The 22,500-nt window shown below is 28.7% G+C and overlaps 3 protein-coding genes across 4 annotated transcripts in view; 2 read left to right on the top strand and 1 right to left on the bottom strand.

The window, feature by feature from the left end:
* Window positions 1-124: 124 nt before the first annotated feature.
* The window catches only part of LOC122630118 (heterogeneous nuclear ribonucleoprotein K-like), a 108,105-nt gene continuing 85,729 nt past the window's right edge, over window positions 125-22,500 (bottom strand). Inside the window, exons 9-14 of the mRNA XM_043814254.1 lie at window positions 3,352-3,480; window positions 3,055-3,211; window positions 2,731-3,006; window positions 2,390-2,547; window positions 2,090-2,259; window positions 125-203 (exon numbers count right to left, since the gene is read on the bottom strand). Coding sequence (XP_043670189.1) covers window positions 176-203; window positions 2,090-2,259; window positions 2,390-2,547; window positions 2,731-3,006; window positions 3,055-3,211; window positions 3,352-3,480 — 918 coding nt within the window. The 3' untranslated portion in view covers window positions 125-175. The remainder of the gene's footprint in view (window positions 204-2,089; window positions 2,260-2,389; window positions 2,548-2,730; window positions 3,007-3,054; window positions 3,212-3,351; window positions 3,481-22,500) is intronic.
* LOC122630116 (cytochrome b5-like) lies at window positions 6,358-10,077 on the top strand. The gene is made up of 3 exons (XM_043814252.1): window positions 6,358-6,587; window positions 8,861-9,212; window positions 9,808-10,077. The coding sequence occupies exons 2-3, from the start codon at window positions 8,930-8,932 to the stop codon at window positions 9,948-9,950; spliced, it is 426 nt and encodes a 141-aa protein (XP_043670187.1). The 5' UTR covers window positions 6,358-6,587; window positions 8,861-8,929; the 3' UTR covers window positions 9,951-10,077.
* On the top strand, window positions 11,455-16,569 carry LOC122630117 (cytochrome b5-like). Of its 2 annotated transcripts, none has more exons than XR_006327411.1 (2): window positions 11,455-11,790; window positions 11,936-12,160. XR_006327411.1 is itself a non-coding variant. In XM_043814253.1 (2 exons), exon 2 carries the CDS (start codon window positions 15,767-15,769, stop codon window positions 16,169-16,171), a length of 405 nt encoding a protein of 134 aa, XP_043670188.1. In that variant the 5' UTR covers window positions 11,768-11,790; window positions 15,718-15,766; the 3' UTR covers window positions 16,172-16,569. The 2 variants fall into 2 exon arrangements, 1 of the variants encoding a protein (XP_043670188.1); XM_043814253.1 differs by lacking the exon at window positions 11,936-12,160 and adding an exon at window positions 15,718-16,569 and having other exon boundaries at window positions 11,768-11,790.

The raw sequence follows: 22,500 nt of genomic DNA, 5'->3' as shown, positions 1-22,500 counted from the left end.
AGAAAAATGTTTCTAGAAAATGTTAAAAATGTATCTTTGGCTCCCCCTTCTTCCCCATCCACCTCTAAAACCCGCCTGAATGCTTTTGCTGCTCCTTTAACCCATGCTTTCTTTCTTTTCTTCCTTTTCTTTTTTCTTTTAATCTTAATTTTTTTTTTTCTTCTTTTCTTCCTTGTTAATAATGATCTGCATTCTCGTGTACGCTGGAACAGAAAGAGTGAAAAATATTAATTATTTATTAATTATTTAATTAAGATCAATTATATATATCACGAATTAAAGAGTATCACGTAGGCATTAAAAAATTAAAACAAAAAAGATAATAACTTTGAGATGAGGATTCTTCAATTTTAAGAAATTATGATTCGGAAGTACTTTAATATAGTTAAAAGTTAAATAGTAATATTTAAGTATAAAAGATGAATAGTATAACAACATTACATTAAATATTATTTTTTTGTTATATTATTAAAAATTGTTAATTGTACGTGTTAGACTATTCAGTCTATACGTTTATTTACAAACTTTTAGAAATGATGATTAAGAAAAGTACATGGTTAATTTATTTAGTACAGTTAAAAGTTTAGGAGAAGCGAATAGAGGATGAATAATATAATAAAAATATATATTATCATACAAATAATTTTGTTATTTAAAATTATTAACATTTTTAATTCGTTTAATTATTCACCCTTTATATTACAAGTATAGTTAATTATAGCGTAAAGTGTTGCATATAGAATAGAATTATTAGCAAGTAACAGCAATTTTTTATCTTTCTTCTTTTCAGTTCAAGACTGATTGCATGATTTGAGATAGATTTATTTTTTACGTTCACTTACAAATATATTTAATTAATAGCATAACACAATTGACGACGTTAAAGTGTTACATTATATAACAGAATTACTAGCAAGTTATATCAATTTCTTTTTTGTTTCTTTTCTTTTGTTCAAAAATTTTGTCAAGATTTGAAATAGATTTGTTTATAGATTCAATATTATATTTTAATCAATGTTATTTACATGCAAAGTATAACACACACACACATATATATATACATATATATATACAAAAAAAATTATTTGCAAGCTATATCAATTTTTTTTTTCTTTCATTGGAGAATTATATCAAAATATATTTATGGATTTAGTATTGTGTATTTTAATCGGTGTTATTTTTATAAGCATCAGCAAATTCACAGATGGTTTGTCGACGAAGCAGCAGAAGAAACGCGAGAACGTTGGCATGGAAGAGAGACGTTTTTCAATAAGTTTCCAAAAAAGCAGAGGTTTTCACAGGTAGCCGACGATATGCGAGTCCCTTTGTAGGATGATTAGTGATTCCTTGTTACATCCAAAGTAGAACAACAAAATCACTAGTCTTCCATACAACGGAGCTCTTACTTTCTTTCTTTCTATTCCTGTCGATTTATAACGTTGAGAAGAAGATATAGCGTTGCCTCTATAGAGAGAATTTCCTTCGCGTCTCCATGTTTCTTTCACCTTTGACATCACCTCACCCACTTTTCCCTCTCTATTCCTCTCTTTCTCGCACACGTATGAATTACGTATGAATTAGTCAGTATGTCGTGTTAGTTTCTTGATACAAGTCATTCAAGCGGAAAATGTTATTTGGCTGGCATAAAGACGTAAAAATTGTTATTACAATGAATCGATATGTTAGAGACATTTAAATAGCGATGAGTTATAGCGAGCTACTGTATGACTATATTATAATATATACATACATATATATATATATATATATATACATATACAATGTATGTATATATACAAAGAACATAATATTTATATTACATATTCATATAACCTTCCTGTAAGACTTCTTGCATAGATCTACATTTTTGTTAATATTATAATTAAACATATGACATAATCATTGAGTACATTATAATTACATAGTGTAAAAATCAATATAAAGTATATACGTTGTTCTCTTGTAACGTTTCATGTATCAATGAATAGTACTCCGAGATAGATAGGATTTCGAGGAACATAGGAGAGAAGCACAAAATCGTTTAAAGATTACTCGAATAAACGATCAATTTTAGTTCCTCGATAATTACCTCTGTTGTAGAAGGTACTGAGCCATCTGTATCTGACTGGGTAAGCCGATTATCGTGATAATCCGGTCATTACTACCAGGTAATGGCTCGTCTATGGTGATCGAGGCGCCACTGTCCGATCTGATTTTCCTGATTCTTGCTCCGCCCTTACCAATTATTGCGCCTGCGAGCTAAAATTAAAAACGGATGACGATGTAACAACTGCTTTCTCGTGTTAAACATAGCTTTGACGATAATTCATTAGCTAAGAAACATTGATTAATCGTTTATATGCAGTATACTGAAGTGACATTAACTTACATCCTTAGGGATGGTGACTTGAGTACTGGTCTTGCTTCCACTCATATTGTTTTGATTTCCCTGATTGTTTCCACTCATTGATGGACCACTCATTCCTGAGTTACCAGCACCGCTTAAACCGTTTGGTGCACCACCACCTTGCATACCCCAACCATCCCCTATAATATGATAAAATCATGATGAATTCATCAAAGAACTGTTCAACATTTTGTTTTTTTTTTTAATAAACTTTCTTTCAGTAATATCTGATGAAACGTTGTTTGCGTTGTTTTGTTGAACATAAAAAAACGTTCTACGTGAAACGTAATTATTAATTTACATTTGGAGGCAAGACTCTTTACCATTGTAATTTCCAGTGGCGTAAGGTGGCGGACCAGCCCTATTTCCAGCATAACCAGCATTCCTTCCACCGTCGTATCCACCACCACCGTTACCAGCACCACCTCCAGCAGCTCTCGAGTTACCAGCATATCCACGATCTATCGGACCACCCGTCATTCCGCCACCACCTGCTCCTCCACCAGCTCCTCCACGAGGTCCACTTCTTGATGTTGGAAATGCACGATTTATATCATCGCCAGTACTACGACTGTCTCGTCTAGGTAGCATTCCACCACCTCCACCTCCGCCACCGCCACCTCCTCCACCGCCACCGCCACCACCACCTCCTCCACCACCACCTCCTCCTCCACGGCCTCCTGGACCAAAACCACCGCCTCTTCCTTGGCCGCCATCTCCACTTCCATAACCACCATATTCGTCTGCATAATAATCATCGAAATTGTGAGGATCGTATGGATTATTCACCCCTTTCAACGGCGACTGCAAAAATGAAGAAACTTTGCTTAAATTTTGCAACAAAAAATCGGCTGTGAAATAATTAGAACATGTGACGAAAATAAAATATGTATGTGTGTTCTCATTCATTTTTATTCCATGAGAAGACACTTTTTTTTATTTACCGTTTTAATGGTAGCGCTCAACTCGCGGATACATTCTATGCACGTCGTTGGTTTCCCGCAGATGCTGATCAAGCGATCCGTACTGCGTGGGCAGCAGTTGGAGTAGATCTTGATTCTAGCTCCAGTTTTCTGCAACATGAGCAAATTATGATTTATTATGACGAGCACATTATTATATGTGAGATAGTACAATCATGGTATATAATCGATATCAAGAAAAAAAAATTACCATTTTTCATTTCCTCTTTTTTTTTTTCTTTTCTTTAAATACTATTTTAACTTGATCGATATAGAAATGAATTTTTATATTTTGTCATGTCAATAAAATGACAGACGTCATACGTCATATCAAAATAGTCGTTGCTGAACATAAGTTATTCATATCGATATTATTACAAACAGATTGCAAATGCTATGTATCTTTATATACTTTTTCTAATTATATTTATACAAAATATGTGAACAAAAAATAGGGAAACTTAACCTAAAAAAACGTGAAGACCAGTTCAACCTGATTTTCAACAAGTTAACCAGATCTTTATTTGACAAAATGGCAAAGGTTATGAAACTTTTATAAAAATAATTATTGATAAAGATAACCTGTCGATCTTGAACTTATTATCGATAGTGAATAATCTATATGTTGATATGTGTCTCTCAATTATATTTATTCTAAATATGTAAAAACAAAAAGTAGAAAAAATTAATTAAAGTAAAAATTAATTCTAATCTATAAAATGGAATACATTGTGAGACATCAAAATAGTTGTTGTAGAAGATAATCTATTGATATTGAAATTATTACGTACTAATAGTTAAGAACGCTATATGGGCCTGTACACGCTTTTTCTAATATTTATACAAAATACGTGAAAAAAAAAAGATCTAATTAACCTAAAAAGCGTGAAGACTAATTTAAGTTGATCGATGTAGAAATTAATTCTTATCTTTTATCATATTGACAAATTGGCAAACACCATAAGACATATCAAAATAGTCGTTACTGAAGAAAACCTAACCTATTGATGTTGAAATTATTACAGATCGATCGTTGACAACCAGACATCAACGAAGAGGACAGGGAGGAAGAGGGCTTATATGTGTTCGTTGTAGGTTTGATTCGATCTGACACATAACGTTGGCTCGAAACGTTGAGAGAAAAGCAATCTAATCCGTTCGGATACTCATGTCACTGTGGAAATGCTCCACATTGTGTTGAAATCATACCGTTTAATTACATAGATCAAAGCGCCGCCATTAACACCCTTCTATTATTTTTCGTTTTTTTCCTCCTGCTCTCTCTCTCTCTCTCTCTCTCTCTCTCTCTCTCTCTCTCTCTCTCTCTCTCTCTCTCTTTCTCTCTCTTTCCCCTCTTTCTCTTTTACTCATGCTTTTGATCCAACAATCCACTAGCTCTACTTCCTCAATGACAAAAGACTCACGATATGTTGCCATTCTATTGTACGATATCGTTAAAAAGTCCGACGCCATTTTTTATACATAACGTATACGATTAAATTAAGTATCATTCGAATATAATTAAATTTGAGATTCATTAACATTCAACTCACAAAAAATTTAACAACAAATTTTAATAACATTGAGAAATTTCAATTGAGAATTAAAATAATTCATATTAATCATTAATCTATTTTTCTGTGTACGAATTAATGTGATATATATATATATATATATATATATATATATATATATATATATACACACACACACACATAGAAAAAATATTCTAAATGAATAAATTAATTAATTATATAAATAAAAATATGAATTTTTAATAGTTTTGTATATGAATTAATGACATATTCGAGTACTATATATGTACATAAAGAAATCTTTAATGAATAATATTTCATGAATGTATTTCATTCGTCAATTTTTTATTTCGACGATAGATAGAATAACAATAATTTTATTGATCGTTCGTCTGTAAAAGAAAGTCAAGAGAGAAGGAAGAAAGATTTATCGATATGGGATGTTGGATGAAAGATTTTCTACGTATGAGATATCGTGAGATACCTATTTCCACGATATGGGGATGAGAAGGACTTGGAATCCCGTGGGAAACGCTTTAGAAACTTCTGCTCGTTCTGGATACTTTCACATTGAGTTTAGCCTTCCACTTTTTCCTCCTCATTCTCATCTTCCTCTTGCTCCTTTTCAAAACCCTTCTGACATCGTTCTGATATTGAATTTCTATGAAGTAAATGCTAATCCATCCCTTTAGTTTTTCTCAAAAGACAAACTGGTATAATAACGATTTGTAATAAAAACAATAAATAAATAAATAAATAATAAAAGAATAAGAAAAAAGAAAGAAGACAAAATTCTCATTAGATTCCTCGAATTATGACAAAAAAAGAAAGAAAACAAAACTTACTAAAAGACTCGAGACTTCTAGCTATTAAAAAAATGAATTTTTATGGATTAAAACTAATCTAATAATAAATGATAATAATTATTTAATATAGAACATATTTAAATTAAATTTAAAATGAATTTTGTAGTTGAAAAATTAAAAAAAAAAATAAATTAACTGCGAATACTCTAATAAAATATTGATCTTTCTAATTACTAAAAAAATCGAATATTTGCGAATTAAAATTAATAAAAGTAAATAATATTTCAATAAATTTAAAATGAATTAAAGTGAGTCAAATATTTAAAAAAAAAAAAAAAGAAAGAAATGAGAGACCTAAACGATTTCGAAAGTTTTTACTATAATAATAATAATTTTTTTTTTTCTTAGAACTTTGACCTATCAAAGAATAAAGATAATTGAATTTTATTTTTGTTTACGACATATTCCAGTCGTATAATATGTATGTACTTATATGGAAATTGAACGGTGTGATCCATGCGGAAGGCACATGGCGACACTTGCCTATTCTGTGCAAATGATTATAAATTTTGATGAGTTCGCAGTTCACAGCTGTTTCAATGCTAAAGTAAGATTGGAAAAAAAAGAAAAGAAAATATTCTGCGACAAAACTTACTGCGACAGTCGTGTCGGAGTAACCATAACAGAAAAAGCTGAGTGATCAAGACTCTGACGGTGAAGAAATAATAACAAAAGAAGAAAAAAAGAAAAAAGAAAAGAGAGAAGAAGAAAAGAAGCATTGTTCGCGATTTACAGATCTTTATTCTTTAAATTATTTTGCGAGAATTTTCATCGAGAATTGGAATTGGATTTCGTAATTATTACGTTATAATCACAGGTGAGACTCATTAGTTCGCTATGTTATTTATCGTTCTCATTAATCACGTTTCGACAGATAGGTAAATAAAAGAGTTAAAAAGAAAGAAAAAAGTATACAGAACCAGAAATGATTTTGTTATTATTTAAAATCTATGGTAATTATTCACTCTTCATTTCCAATGAGTATGATACAGAAATTACGTTATATTGAATTTATTATTTTGATAGCGTGAAAAGATAAAATGCGTATCGCATTTGTATATTTTTTGATAAATCTTCAAGGTAAAATATTTCTGCGAATTTAGATAAAAAACTTTGATGGAAAAAAAAAGAAAAAAAGAAGACTATGTAACGTTTTTTAATCCGATTGATAGATCGATACACTTTTATTGAATCATATATATATATATATATATATATATATATATATATATATTCAAATAATTATCTTAAACAATTTCTATTTATTGTCATTGATTTATAACGAAAAGAGGAAGATGATAGAAAGGAGAAAAATGATATTCGATGGAAAAATTATTTCTAAAATGCAATACAAAGAAAAGAAAAAGAAAAGTGATACGTAAAGGATCTCAGAAAATTGAAGTGAACAAAAGTGGTTAAAAAATATTTAGAACAAAAGTCTTTTAACTTTTTTTTTCACATAGAATACGTTGCAATCGTGCTCTAATAAAAAAAAAAATAAAAATAAAAGAGACAGAGGAAAGAAAGTAGACTTTGAAATGATCTTAAAAGCTTTCAATAAATAAAAACAATATATATCATTAATATTATTACCTTCACGAAATCGGATAATTTGTCTGAATGATTTTTTCTCAAAAATATCGTCTTTTCGAGATATAAAATATGTAAAGCTTCATTTTAAACACCCGGTATATAATGTGTGGACGAGAATGAGTGAAACGAATGTCAAGGTGCGAGGTCACGTTTCTTGCTTATATTTCCTCTATCCTTTTCTCTTTTATACATACATATATACATGGATACATATACATATATATATATGTATACATATATATATACACAAATATATATATAACACACACATATATATATTTTTTGTCCTTTTCTACTTCTTTATGATACGAGTGGTGCCTACTTTCCCTTTCAAAGTCCGTCGCACGATCTGATCAAAACGTGTTCGAGAATAGATCATTGCCGAGTAGCGATGGGACTAATTCGATTTTCTAGCGTTCGAAATCTAGATCAAGAGCAAACAAAACTTTTTCGTGGTATAACTATAAATGAACAAACGTTTATATGTTACAAAAGTAAACAAGTGTAACAATTGCAAAAACAGCAACAATAACGACAATAATAATAATGATAATAATAATAACAACAATAACGAAAATAGCAACAATAATAACAACAACAACAACAATAATAAATATGAATTTAATAAGAATGAAACATTTTGGAATTTAGAAATTTTAAAAAAGAAAAAAAGGAAAGAAAAGAAAAAGATTATTATTTTTGTGATATATATATATATATATATATATATATATATCACAAAAAGTCTAATATTAAATTGAAAAAAGTTATATAAAAAAGTAATTTATATATAACAAAAATTACATAATATATTCTTATCAATAAATAACTGTTATCTAATATTTAATAATCACACACACAACCAAACATAAAGAACTATAAATGTCATAACTATCATATGTTTGCTATGATATATGTTACATTTGCTAGAGTATTATTCCCATCGCTAGTCTTCCAATGCTAATCTCTACGAGACCATCGTGAATTCTTTCTAGATTCGATACAAATCATACCTTCTATTCCTTTTGTATCCTTACATCGCGTCATGAGTATAAGAATCCAATAAATAAACAGCAGACTGATCGGGGTCGAAAATAAAAAGAGAAATACCAAAAAAAAGAAGAAACAAAACGAGAAGAAAAAAATATATTTAAGCAAAATCTAACGCTAGAAATAAATTGCAAAATTAAATTCATCCATCTGATTATCTATCCACTTATTTCGTATTGAACTTAGATTCTAATAAGAGATTAGCCAACAAAAATAAAATCAAAGTAATACAAAAAAAAATAAAAATGAAAGAAATTTTTATTCATTAATTATGTCACTTCTTTTTTATTATCTTGCAATTAAATTCTAATTAGAAATTATCGGACAAAATTGAAAAAATAAAGAAAAAAAATGAAATCATCGATATTACATATTTTTTATTTATTTATTTTTTTACTTTCTTATCACCATTGATACCGTTAATAATTCTAATTTTAACTTGTGCAGGTCCAAAAAAAAAATACATAAACAAGTAAATAAAAAGTGATAAGTGAAATTCGTGTAAATCTAAAAATCATGGCGAACGTTTACACAAGAGACGAGGTAGCACGTCACAATAAAGAAGAAGACTTATGGTTGGTGATGCATGGTGGAGTTTACGATCTAACAGATTTTGTAAAGAAACATCCTGGCGGAGAGGAAGTATTGATCAACTTGGCCGGACAAGATGGTACCGTGTGCTTCAATGACATCGGACACAGCGGGGAAGCCATATTGCTTAAGGAGACTTTCAAAATAGGCGAGATAGCGAACGATAATAATGCTACAACCACCATCTCGACCTCCGATCCGATTCAAGGTACTATCATTAAAGAAAATTCCAATTTTAAATCAATAGGCATCTGAAAGATCAAAAACAAAAGATATTTTCTTTTGATCTTTTGATTAAATGATGGCGTCTTTGTAAAAGCGTTTTTTTCAACGAGATATTTTATATGCTAATCCTTTGTATACTTTATGAAAAGAATTTCTTTTGAAAATCAAAATAATTCTTCTCGAATAGAAACAACTATTTTTGACAAAGAAAATAAATAGTTCTTCGAAGATGAAACAAATTTGTTCAAATAGAGAAAAAGTATTTTTTATAATTAAGAAGAATTTTTTTTTCTTTTTTTTTTTCTTTAAATACAAAGAACACTTTTTCATCGTCTTTATTAAAGATGAAAAATGAAAAAAATATTACAACGATTATATTTGTTTTCATGAGGAAATGTATATTTAAAAAAACGAGAATATTTATTTTATTTTTAAGAAACGTAATCTTTTTTTCCTTTTTTTCTATATTTAAAATAATATAAATAATCTATGGAAATATTATTCTAAAATGAGATACATAACAAAATTTCTTTGTACTTGTATTTTTTTTCTTTTTTTTTTCCATTTTCAAATTTTAGAAGCAGCAAAAGCAACTATCACAACAGATGATGACAATTGGGAATATCAGGAAGTGAAAAAAGAGAAAAACAGGACATCATCGTTTGCAGTTGCTGCAGGTGTTCTTATCTACGCCATCTTATTGTATTATTATTTTTTTTAGCAGGATTAAAAACAGCAGAGGATTACTACACATATAACTTTCAATTCTGTATGTATTGTGAAATCAATGATATAAACATTAAGATATAGATTATATATAAAAATAATATGGCGATATTACTTTGTAATATAATGTAGAAAATTTTGTTTCCTTATGATATATATATATATATATATATATATATAATATATATATACATATATAAGTGTGTGTGAAGAAAATAATTTGTGGGTAAACAAGTTCTCTATCCCTTCTACTCGATTTATTATCTTTTTTTTTTTAAATAATTATCAAAAGATTAAATGGACCTTGGTCAAAAGACAGCTAGTTATCTCCATTTTTTCTTTTTTTTTGTACTTTGAGCGATGGTGACAAAGCTAATATTGAATATTGAATTCTTTTTAAGTATGCAAGCACTCTCTCTCTCTCTCTCTCTCTCTCTCTCTCTCTCTCTCTCTCTCTCTCTCTCTCTCTCTCTCTCTCTCTCTCTCTCTGCTACGTATTATAAAAGAAGATATACGTATACGTATATGAGGATATACGAGCTCATACACGTTTCTGGACGCATGCGCACACACACGTATATATAACTAAACATAAACACATACGTACATATATACGGACACGTATCGCTCATACACGTCAATGACTAAGCATTTTTCGAAAACATTTGTAATAACCATAACGATAAATGTAATCGGTACTAAATATTGCATATACTTGATAGCAATGATTGTTGCGTACGTCTTACATATTTTATTTTAATTTATGAATCTCCCTCCTTATTATACTTGAAAAATTTTAGTTTAATTATAATCCGTAAATAATAATTACGAACGTTACGATCCAATTGATATACATACGTAATCCTAATCGGAAATATACATGTAGATATTTATTCAGTAGATATGATTATTTTACAAAATTCCAAGAAAACAATATTTTCACTGATTTTAATCGTACGTCGGTTTAAAATGTCGGAAATTGTATTTGAAAATGTTTAGTCATTCACAAGATTATAAAAAACGATGTGGAATCAATCGATAAACGAAAGATAAATATCTCAATTTAGAAATTTTTTTCGACGAAAAATATATAAAAAAGAAAAAACGAAGAAAAAAAGAAAATTTTAAGTTGTGTTTCCATCTCCCGTACCCCTTCCCTCCCTACGTCTACAAACACGCGTATGCGAGAACACTAATTTCAAAGATAAATTTTGAAAACGATAATTCTTTTCGATCTAACGTTTTAAAATCTTTTAATTTGATCTAATCAGTGACAAAAAAAATCCCAACTTTAATACAGAATGTGTGTATATGTGTGCATATATTTATATATAAATATATGTATATATATATATATTTATACATACATACAATATGTGTGTGCCCAAGCACGTGTATAGAAAAAAAAAATAAAAATAAAAATAAAAAAAAAATAAATAAAATCGAAAATGTCGACACTTTTCTCTTTCCTTATAAATAATACATATATAAACATTCTCATTCCTTATATACATATATCATTTGGTTTAGATTCGTCTCTTCTCTAAAAAAGGATGATGAATCTCGAAGGAGTTGAAAAAATTATCATCAGGGTCGTATTCGTTCATCGCTTGCTACTCGTTTGAAAGGAGATAAACACGAAGCGGGAAGAGATTGGTGGGGTCGCATAACCGATTGAGAGAGCGAGAGAGCGAGCGAGCGAACGAGAGAAAGATAGAGAGAGAGAGAGTGATCGAGATAAGAGGTAGAGGAAGGGGAAAGGGAAGGATAAAGCTCATCGGACGTCGGCCTGTTATTTTATATCGGCAGTGCTTCTGCGAGTGCGGTTGTGCGAGGTGAGACGACTCTCTTCTCTCTCTCTCTCTCTCTCTCTCTCTCTCTCTCTCTCTCTCTCTCTCTTTCTCTCTATTTCTATCTCTGTAGTGACTTTCGAATATAAACATACAAGATATTTTATGGACTTATTTTGTGTATCGACAGTGCGTCTCTATCTCTGTTACTCTCTTACTCTCTCCTTATTTCAATCGCTCCTTTGTTATATCGTTGAATCCTGTTGCCCTTTCACTTTGTCTTCCTCCTGATGCACATCGGAATTTCAAGGACACAACCATAAGAGCAGCAGTAGTAGCAGTAACAACAACAACACAACACAACACAACGACGACGACGACGACGACGACGACGACGACAATAATAGCAGCAATAGCAGTAACAGGATATAACAAAAGTGATTATTGAAGTGACGAGGAAGATAAAAAAAAAGAAAAAGATAAATTCAAAAAGTAAAAAGGAAAGAAAAAGGACGAGAAACAAGAGAAAAGAGAGAGAACTAGTAAGGAACAGGTACAGGTTCTCCTACAAATTTGTTTTTCCTTTTTTATTTAATTTTATTTTTTTTTCGGTTGGTACGTCACTCCTTTGATTTTATTGAATTTAGAAAACTATGAATTAACTCTAAACGTTTTCGAGTGTTCACGTTATTTTTAATGAAATAGTTATTATCGGTGACATTGATATCCTGAATCTTTCCGCTACGGCCTACATTTTGTTTCCTATCATTGACATTTTCAACGATTGGTTTCATTGGATGAATCGAAGAAGTCCACGAAACGCAAAACTACCGAGTAGAATTTGTTCAGTATCTAATGAAATTTAACTTCTGAGAGAATTTTATTGATTATTTTATTGATTTATTGACGGTTAATCGGATGCTTTTAAAAAAGATCAATTTTTGCGAAGATGAGAATGTCGTCGGTATAATGTAACAAAACAAAAAAGAAAAAGAGGAGAAGAAGCTAATATTACATCAAAAGAATTCAATCACTGTTTTTAATTATATCTCATTAGTATATTGTTTATACGATACTCAGGAGATAACAATTATGAATAGAAAAAAAAAAAAACGTAAAAGAAAACAGAAAAAGGATATATTCTCCTTCCTTTTTACTTTATATATAATGACATTGTAGATTTCGATTACGTAACTTCGAATGGAGAAGTTGAGAGTTTCATTAATAGTATATTATATCTTTGAGAACCACTGGGGTTTTATATCTCTCGTTATACAGTTAAGTGTACACACGACCGTTGTAATCATACATTAAAGTTTCTTGCGGAAAACAGAACAAATGTTCTCGTAACAGAAATTCGTCGATAATTTTAATCTCATGTACATTCCTTCTTTTTCATTATTTATTTATTTATTTATGTATTTATTCTTCCTATTTTTTAAAAATAAACGCCATGACGTTGAACAATAATGCCGACTTTTCGGCTTAACAGATCGATTTATTTTCGAAAAATCTTATACGATTTTTGTTCGATTTTTGATTCATTTTTTTGAAATGGATAAAGTTCATGTCAAAAATTATAATATCAGTTTTCTAATCTAATCTTTATGTAAGATTACGTTAAAGGACTTTGATAAATATCGTTAGAATGATATATAATTTTTCAGATTCAGTAACAGTGTAGTGCAAGCAACAGTGTGAGTGTTATATGAACACGGCAAATTGTATTTTATCTTTCTCTTTCTTTTTTTCCTTTTTTTTCTTCTGTTCTTTTTATTACGAAGTTATATAATTATGGTTTATCTGTAATGATAACAAATTTGTTATCTTTTCATTAGTTTTTTCATCAGAATACCTCATGAGGTTGACTAGCACATTGTTGTGTTCATTCATTTTTTCTTGTTTGTTTTTCCTTTCGTTTTCTTTTTTACGATAAAATTATGCAATTGCGTTTTATCTTTTTAACGAAGAAATAAATTTTGCCTTTTCTTGATTTAGTTTGACCTTACAAATCTCATGATATTTTATCTACGCCTACCCTCACTTTTAAATGATCATAATATTTCGAAGAGATCTCCTTTGTTATTTTCGCGACTACTGTTTCCTTGAAAAGTTATTACGAAATAGAAAAGAAAAGAAAAAATTGATTTTTTTTTAACATCACCACGTTTGAAAAGAAGCAATTATAGTTAGACGCAATATTTCAATCTTTGGTTATGTACAAAGAGAATGACTATGCAAGATCACGACAATATGATGTCTAAACGAGAATACGTTTTTCTGTGTCACAATTATTCAGCCAGTAAGAAAAATCGATTTTGAAAAGGAAAGAACGTTCTAGAATAACGTTGATTAATCATTATATTAGATTAGGTTGATGTAACGATGTGATCATGGTTAATGGTTATGATCTTCTTTTGTCTTTTTTTGTTAACGCACTTTAATGGGTTTATCTATCGTTAGTAGTATTATTCATTCGTTAAAACACCATATATGTTAACTTTTTTCACGTTATTGGAACGACGTATTATAATATTCGAAATGATGTAAATTTTCTGTGAAAGATCTTTGGTTTATTTTTTTATTTTATTTTTTTGTTATTGTATTTTAAAATATCTAATACAGAAAGATTTCATTGGTCCTTGACCCTTAAGTCGATGATTCTCTCAAGTATCTTGAAATAAAGACATGAGATTTATCTTCGTGTGAATCGTTAAAAGAGAAACCGGCTTCGTCTCAAGGACAACAGTCTGTTACCATAGTAATACTTCTTTCTTTCTCTTTCTCTCTCTATCTCTCTCTACTTTTTTCTTTCTACATACGAATCGACGGTCATTGCAAAAATCCTTGAACTTACATTATATTCTCTTTTTCTCCGTTATTATACTTTTCTCATTCTCATTTTTAATTCTATAATATACAACTAGTAATGGTAGTGGAGAAGGAGGAGAAGGAAAGGCGGCGGACATTTTGTTGGTATTTTTATTTTTTATTCATTAAAAAAGTTATTTAAAAAAAAATTTTCGAGCAAAAGAAAAATAAAAAAAGAATATGATTTTATTTATTTTAAGCACTTATTAATTTTATAAATTATCGCAACATCCTTGTTATTTAATAATCTTTAAGAGAAAAGAAAAGAAAGGATAAAATATAAAAGAAGGATAAATGTCAAGTTGATCGAGTTCGTATCAGTATATTCTCGGAACACATGATGCATATTAGATAGACAAGGTCATGAATTATACTTGAGAAGAACACGAGGCGAACACGTGTCTCGTTTGTAGGAAAATGATTCAGTAGATAGACAGAGAGATAGAGATAGATAGATAGATAGATAGATAGATAGATAGAGAGAGAGAGAGAGAGAGAGAGAGAGAGAGAGAGAGAAAGAGAGAGTTAAATTGCATTCACGTCTCACATACATTTGTCTATATTCGTAATCTACTACCGACAAGTCGGTATATTTCTTATTTCCCGCCATTTTGAATCGAATATTATTATTCCAATATTGTCTAATACAATTCGATCCTTTATTAATTTGAATTTCGTTTATTATGTATACCTTTCAAAATTTTCTTTTCAACGACGATAAGATTTTTATATAATATGTATCATTTAATTGGTTTATTGTCTTTCACTTTATTACTTTCGGTCTTATATTACTTTCACTTGTAACCTCAAAATTGTTTTCGATTGATAATATAATCAAGACGATATCGTATTTTTGATAATGTCAATAATTTTTGTTTTTTATTTTCATACATATATTTAGAATTTGTGCTCTGATTTCATCATTTATTAAATTTTACGCTGCAAACAGTTTATAAAAATATACGTGCGTGAAAGTCGTTAAAAAATTGACACTTGGATACAAAGAACATGTATTAATTTATAATATATTACGAATGAATTTTATCAATCAAGGAAATAAAAAAGGAATTTTTAACTAATATAATGATAAATCGTTTGCAGATCGCGAGGCTAAAAGAAACAACGTGTTTTAAAAATCGAAAAAAGAAAGATGGTGCAATTAAAAAAGTATACCAAAGACGAGATACAGAGGACAAAGGCTGCCGGAAAAGTAGTAATAATTCTACACGATAAGGTCTACGATGTCACAGAATTTTTGAATGAACATCCAGGTGGTGAAGAGATTCTTATCGATCATGCAGGAAAAGACGGTACAGAAAATTTCAACGATGTCGGCCATTCCCAAGATGCTCTTGATCTAATGAATAAATATAAGATAGGCGAACTCGTAGAATCAGAAAGAACTAATAAGCCTTTAAAAAAAGGTTGGGTCGCTGGTTATAATAACAAACAACCGGAAAAGGAAAAATACGTTAAGGGACCAGGGGCGCCATTTTATACCTTAATCGCCGCCATTATGCTTTTAGCCGCCATTGTATTTTACAATATGTCATGATTATCGTAAGATAAAGATGATAACGATTAATTAATATCATCATCATCATCATCATCACCATCATCATCGTCATCCTGATTATCATCACATCGTGTTTTAGAGATTTATGTTTGTAAAAAGAATAAGAAATTAAAATAATAAAAAATGAATAAATACATAAATAAAACAAAATAATTTTAGCATGTTTTTGACTTCAAGGATTCTACATTGCTGCGATTAAAAAAAAATCATTTTAAAAGAGATTGTATAAACATACGAGCGCACATACTACACACATAGAACCCTTTTTTAAAATTGTTTTCGTATCACTTGTAATTAATAGTATACGAACGTATTATATTTATACGTATAAGTAGAAAAAGAGATAATTTACAATGAATATATATAAGCGTGAGTTAGTTTTTTCTTTCTTCTTTTTTCCCCCCTTTTGTTTTGTTAATAATTATTCTTTAATAATTCTTTAATTATCATTAGCTGTAATAATAATTATTCTTTAATTAATTACTTACAAGTTTATTTTTTTTGTTTGTTGTCAAATCTAATAAAAGTACTTATTCTTTATATGATAAAAAAAGGAAGACATAAAACAAAAAAAAAGAAAGAAAAAGAAAAGAAATAACAAAGCTGCGAATGGAGATTAAATAAAAAAAAACAAAAGAAAAAAGAGAAAATATATAAAATTTTCTACAGAGTATTTTTTGATATATCGAATATTCACTAAAAAGTCATTGCAATATTGATTAGAATATTAATTAGATACATGCATAGATTGTAAGAAATAAATCTGTTATTATAAAAAATGACGATTGAACAGTTTTACGAGCTAGCTTTATTACATAAAACGAGTATGTTATTTATCATCTCATCCATTAAAATTACACGATAGGATGCCTTTTGTTTCTCCCTCTCTTTCCTTCTTTCAAAAAGTATCATCCTTCTTACGTACATGATGCATAAATACACACGCGCGTATATACATAAATACGTACATACGTATAAACATATATATATATATATATATATATATATATATATATATTATACGTTATATATTCTATTCTTTATTATATATTATATTATATATATTCATATAATATATAATATATTATATATAATATATAACATAGTATATATATATATATATTTACTCCATATACAATATAAATGTGGTAAGTCACTAGAAGACAAAGAGAACAAAAAAAGAAGCGAAGTTGAAAACGTTCAATAATTTAGAAAAAAGATTTCTTACCGCACGTGCTCGATAAAACGACATATAACTAATTGATGTATGTGTGTATGTGTGTACATGCGCGCACGCGTGTTGGTGTGAGAGAGAGAGAAAGAGAAGGAGAAATTGGACGTATGTACGTTAACGAAGACGAACGGTCCCTCGTCGTAGCTAGCCAAGTGCACAAATTTAACAACCAACAGGGAGTTCGAGAAGAAAAAAAAAAGAAGAAAAAAGACTAGTTTGAGAGAAGAGGAATGACGAAATTGTTTCGACGATGAAGAATTCCTTTTGAGATATGTATATGGCGGAAATTTCAAATATTTCGAAGTAGGATTAGATTTAAACGAAATTTTTGAATTTCCCATCTTTTCGTACCAAGAGTAATAAAATTGTACTCGATGATATCTCTCTTTACTTTTTTTTCTTATCAAGTGATCATAACAACGAATAATAAAGTATAAAAAGAAATAATAAGTAAACGAAAAAGAGCAAAAAATCTTTTTTTTAAGAATGCAAAATATTATCAATATATATATTTGGAATGTAAAAATTCGTATAGAACTTTTCCATTTTTTCATTAAATTTGAAAATTATTACACAATATCTTGATATTTTTTTTATCAAAATAATGTAATAATAATAAAAACATAATCGAGATAAGAAAAACTAATGAAGTATTTATCAAAAAAAAAAAAAAAAAAAAAAAAAAAAAAAAAAAAAAAAAAAAAAGAAAAGAAAAGAAAAAAAAATAGAAATAAAAATCGTTCTCTTTTTTTCAAAAACAATACAAATTATTAGCATCTTTTAAAAAATATTGACAAGAGTTATAAAAAAGTTATAAAAATATTGTCTAGCGTTAATACAATAACGATGAAATGTGAACAATTTATTACTCTCTTTTACTCGATGTATTACTCGATATAACTAAATTTTTGTTTATTTTTTTATTGTTTATTATTACTATTATTTTAATTATTATTATTATTGTTACCGTTGTTGTTATTGGAACGATACTATTGCGAAAGAGAAAAAAGTCAAGTTCGAGAGATCGTTAATTAAAAAAGTGACGAGGTAGGAGATAAGTTGGCAACAAAAAGGGTTCTCTCATCTTCTTCGATTTCTTTCTTTCTTTTTCTTTTATTTCTCTTTTTATTTTTCCTTCTTCTGCTTTTTCTTCTGTTACCTTTGAAATAAGAAGAAATGTAGGATAAAGGAGAAGTTAAAGTATCTCGACTAGTAGTATTGCATTTCTCTCTACTTTCGGATCGAACTGAAGCATACTTCTACTTCTTTTTACCATCTGAAACCCTTTGATTTTATCCGTTCATTTATAAGTCGAAATGCCTTTGTCGACAATGGCAAAATTACGAGGATTGGGCCGAAAGTTTCTAGGTGACTTTTAAAAAATCAATTACTCTTTATCGAGACATTTTAAGCTTGTAGTTTTAATAATTCAGACAAAACGAGAACAAATATTAGCCTAAAGCCTCGAAAGAGAGTATCTAATTGATTTTTAAAATCACCTTGCAACTTTTGATCTCCGTCATATATACATACATACATACATACATACATACATACATACATACATATATATATATATATATATATATATATATATTATATACTGCGTATTTATCACGTTTTACGAATGTCCTATTGAAAATAACTGAATATGGAATACTGACAAACCATGTATATACTATACATTGTATATACACATATTTACGTATATTTTCATGCGCGCGTGTGTGTGATGTATGTATATATACATATTTATATGTATATATATACATATATACACACATATCTACATATACATGCATATACATATACATGTTTATATTATACACATATACATATTTATATCATACACAAACATAAGTGTGTGTGTCTATACATTGCAGCTATATTATCATACAGCTATGAACGACAAAAATGGCTTCCGTTCTATTATTGCTTCGATAGATAATACGTAGTCGATAAGTAATATATATATATATATATATATATATATATATATATATGCATATATGTACTATATATATATGTATATAGTACATATATACATATATGTGTATAAATTATATATTTTATATACAAAAGTGAAAAAGAGAGAAACGGAAATACATATAGGAAAAAAATCTATATATTATTTTGATCAATACAGAATCCATTAAAAGAGGATAATCAAGAAGTACCGATTAATTTTATTTCTCTTTTTTTTTTTATTAACCTTTTAAATAACGTTTAGTATCGTTAAAAAAAAAAGTTCATGAAATTCGATGATCCTATAATTAACTGAAATATATGAAAAATTAATTAGAACTTCAAGATAATTTATTCCAACGAATTCCAAGGAATTCGATTTTTAATCTATCGGGCTTTAAATTTTTTATAGTTTAATAAGTTATACCCGAACTATTATGGAAATTACTATATCGTAATTAAAATATATGACTCAATATATAAGTTTACAAGACAAATAATCGTTCAAAGAACTGACGTAATGTGCCATTTGTACTGACTAAGAAACGTTCAATAATTCGGAAATTATATAATTTCGTAGGAAGTATTTGATTGAAATATTCAAATTAGTTACTTATACAATGTTATAAGCGTAATATACTTATAAAATAGTTACAAATAATATAGATCTTTTTTTTTTGTCAGATTATCGTAAATTTATCGTAAACACTTTAAAGTTCGTGGTCACGACGGAATCATCTTGTACTTTTTTTTTAAGAATGAAAAATAAATCTTGCTTTCATATTATATCGATTCGTTTTTATTGATTTTTTATTTTTTATTTAAAACAGAAGGGAAAAAAATTTTGTTTTCGTATTAATTAATGAGTCACGGGGTATCTAAGATCGTCCTGTCTCATAGGGAACAGGAAGTGAATATGGAAAGCATATGGTATCCGAAGGACAGGAAGGATATGTGGTTTTCCACATGTGTCACGCACTCGGCCGCATCGGTAAACCGCATCCACCCACGCGGAAAGGAAAACGCAAGGAGAGTTAGTTGCACGCGACTCGGCTCGTTCAAACGCGAAGCCCTAAAAGAGGGTATCGCGTCGAGTCTTTTTATTTTTTTCGTCCTTATTTGGTTGTTCTTAATAATAATAATAATAATAAAAAAAATCAATAATAAATAAATAAATATATAAAAAAGTAAAATAAAAAATCAACATATTTAATTTTATAAGAAAGAAATCATATAAAAACGTAAGTACATGCATATATATATATATACACACACACATATATATTTTTTTTTTTAATAAAAAAGAATCGGAACAAAAATATTGATTTTTACAAAAGAAACTATTGTTTTGCGTTTAAAATATTATTTTTCATTTTTATACTTTTTTATTTTTTTATGTAACATTTTTTATCAAAACATACAAGAAAGAAGAAAAAATAAAAAGAAAGGTAAGACTAGATAAGTTTTGATCATCTAAGCTAATAGATGCATAATTAAAATTCTATAAATTTCGAGGTCACGAGATAAGAGGAGAGGGAATTTGAATACGTGAAATACATTTTTATTAGAAAATAAAATAAGAAGAAGCTATGGGTTTTATCAATGGAGGCGTTCAAATATACGAATCGAGTTTATTGTCTTAGATAAGAACAGATAATGGAATAAACAGCTCGTCTAAAATTTAAGTGACTTTGATTGAACGAAAATAGGAATGAATAAATAGCTACATCTATTGTCTTCAAACGAAAAGAAAAGAAACGAGAGAGAGAAAGAGACAAAGAGAGAAAGACAGAGAGAGAGAGAGAGAGAGAGAGAGCACGTTTATTTGTTTAACAAATAAATAGAAAAAAACTTTTATATTAAATATCCATAATGTAGGATATATATATATATATATATATATATATATATATATATTTGCTCTGAATTTATATGTTAGGAAGTTATTGTAGGGAATTTTTCTGAATTATTTAGGTCTGTTGCTAAGTGCTAATAAACGGGTAATACCACGGGTAATAACTTTCTAACATATAAGTCTAGGACATAAGCACGTTTAAGTAGAACATAAATAACATCAATAGGTGCAGTCGAAAATATGGTTTTTTTTCTGGAAAAGAAAATCGGTACATTTTTCTGGTGCACCGATGCACAAAAGTATATAAAATTTTTAAAGTATATAAAATATAAGTAATAAAATTATTTATATATTATCCACCGTCCAACATTTGACTTTGACATATAATATTTTTTTCTATTTTAATTGTTTAGCAGATATAGCCTGTTCCTATTACGTGGAATGGCTTCTGTGTGTGTGTGTGTGTGTGTGTGTATGGATATAAATATATATAATTTTTTTTTCTCTTTTTCGTTTTGAAGAATTTATTTTGAACCAAAAAAAAGAAGAAAAAAAATGAAAATTTTTAAAATATTTAAAACACAAATTACTTTGTGTGTTTGTGTGTGTAAATGTGTATATGTACTTTATATCTATATCTATGCGTGTGCATGTATCAGGTTTATTTTAGTAATGAAAATATTGGAGTAGACGTTTAAATCAATTGTTGTAAAACTTTTTAAAAGATAATTTTTCGGAACAATCAAGAATCAATTTGAAAAAATATACAAGATCGTACAAAATTATATCAACAAATATCAAAAGAAAAAAAAAAGAAGAAGAAAAAGAAAATATAAGTATAAAATTGAGTCCGTATACGTTATCGTTCAGTTTATCTCCTCCCGCTTGACTTCCCGAAGGAAATTGATCCTCAATAGACGATGTCAAGAGTCACCATTAGTGGTGTTTTCAAAGTTTTCGACATCGTTGAGAGAAAAATAGAAAGAGAAAGAAATGAAAAGAAGAAAGCGAGGGAAAAAGCATACTCGGAATAATAGCAGTAGTCGTTGACGTCGCTTCGAAAGTATTTTAACGAGCCCTAGAAAAATCGGAGCTTCTGAGGGATGCTGTGAAGAATGAGGAAAGAGAGAGAAAGAGAAAAAGAAAGAGAAAGAGAGAGAGAGTGAAAGAGGGAAAGGGAGAGAGTGAAAGAGAGAGAGAGATAGAGAAAAGAGAATGAGAGAGAGAGAGAGAGAGAGAGAGAGAGAGAGAGAG

The sequence above is a fragment of the Vespula pensylvanica genome, chromosome 6 (genome assembly GCF_014466175.1).
Source record: "Vespula pensylvanica isolate Volc-1 chromosome 6, ASM1446617v1, whole genome shotgun sequence".
Classification (NCBI taxonomy): Eukaryota; Metazoa; Arthropoda; class Insecta; order Hymenoptera; family Vespidae; genus Vespula; species Vespula pensylvanica.
Note: the sequence above shows the minus strand (reverse complement) of the source record. Positions and strands in the feature narration are given on the sequence as shown.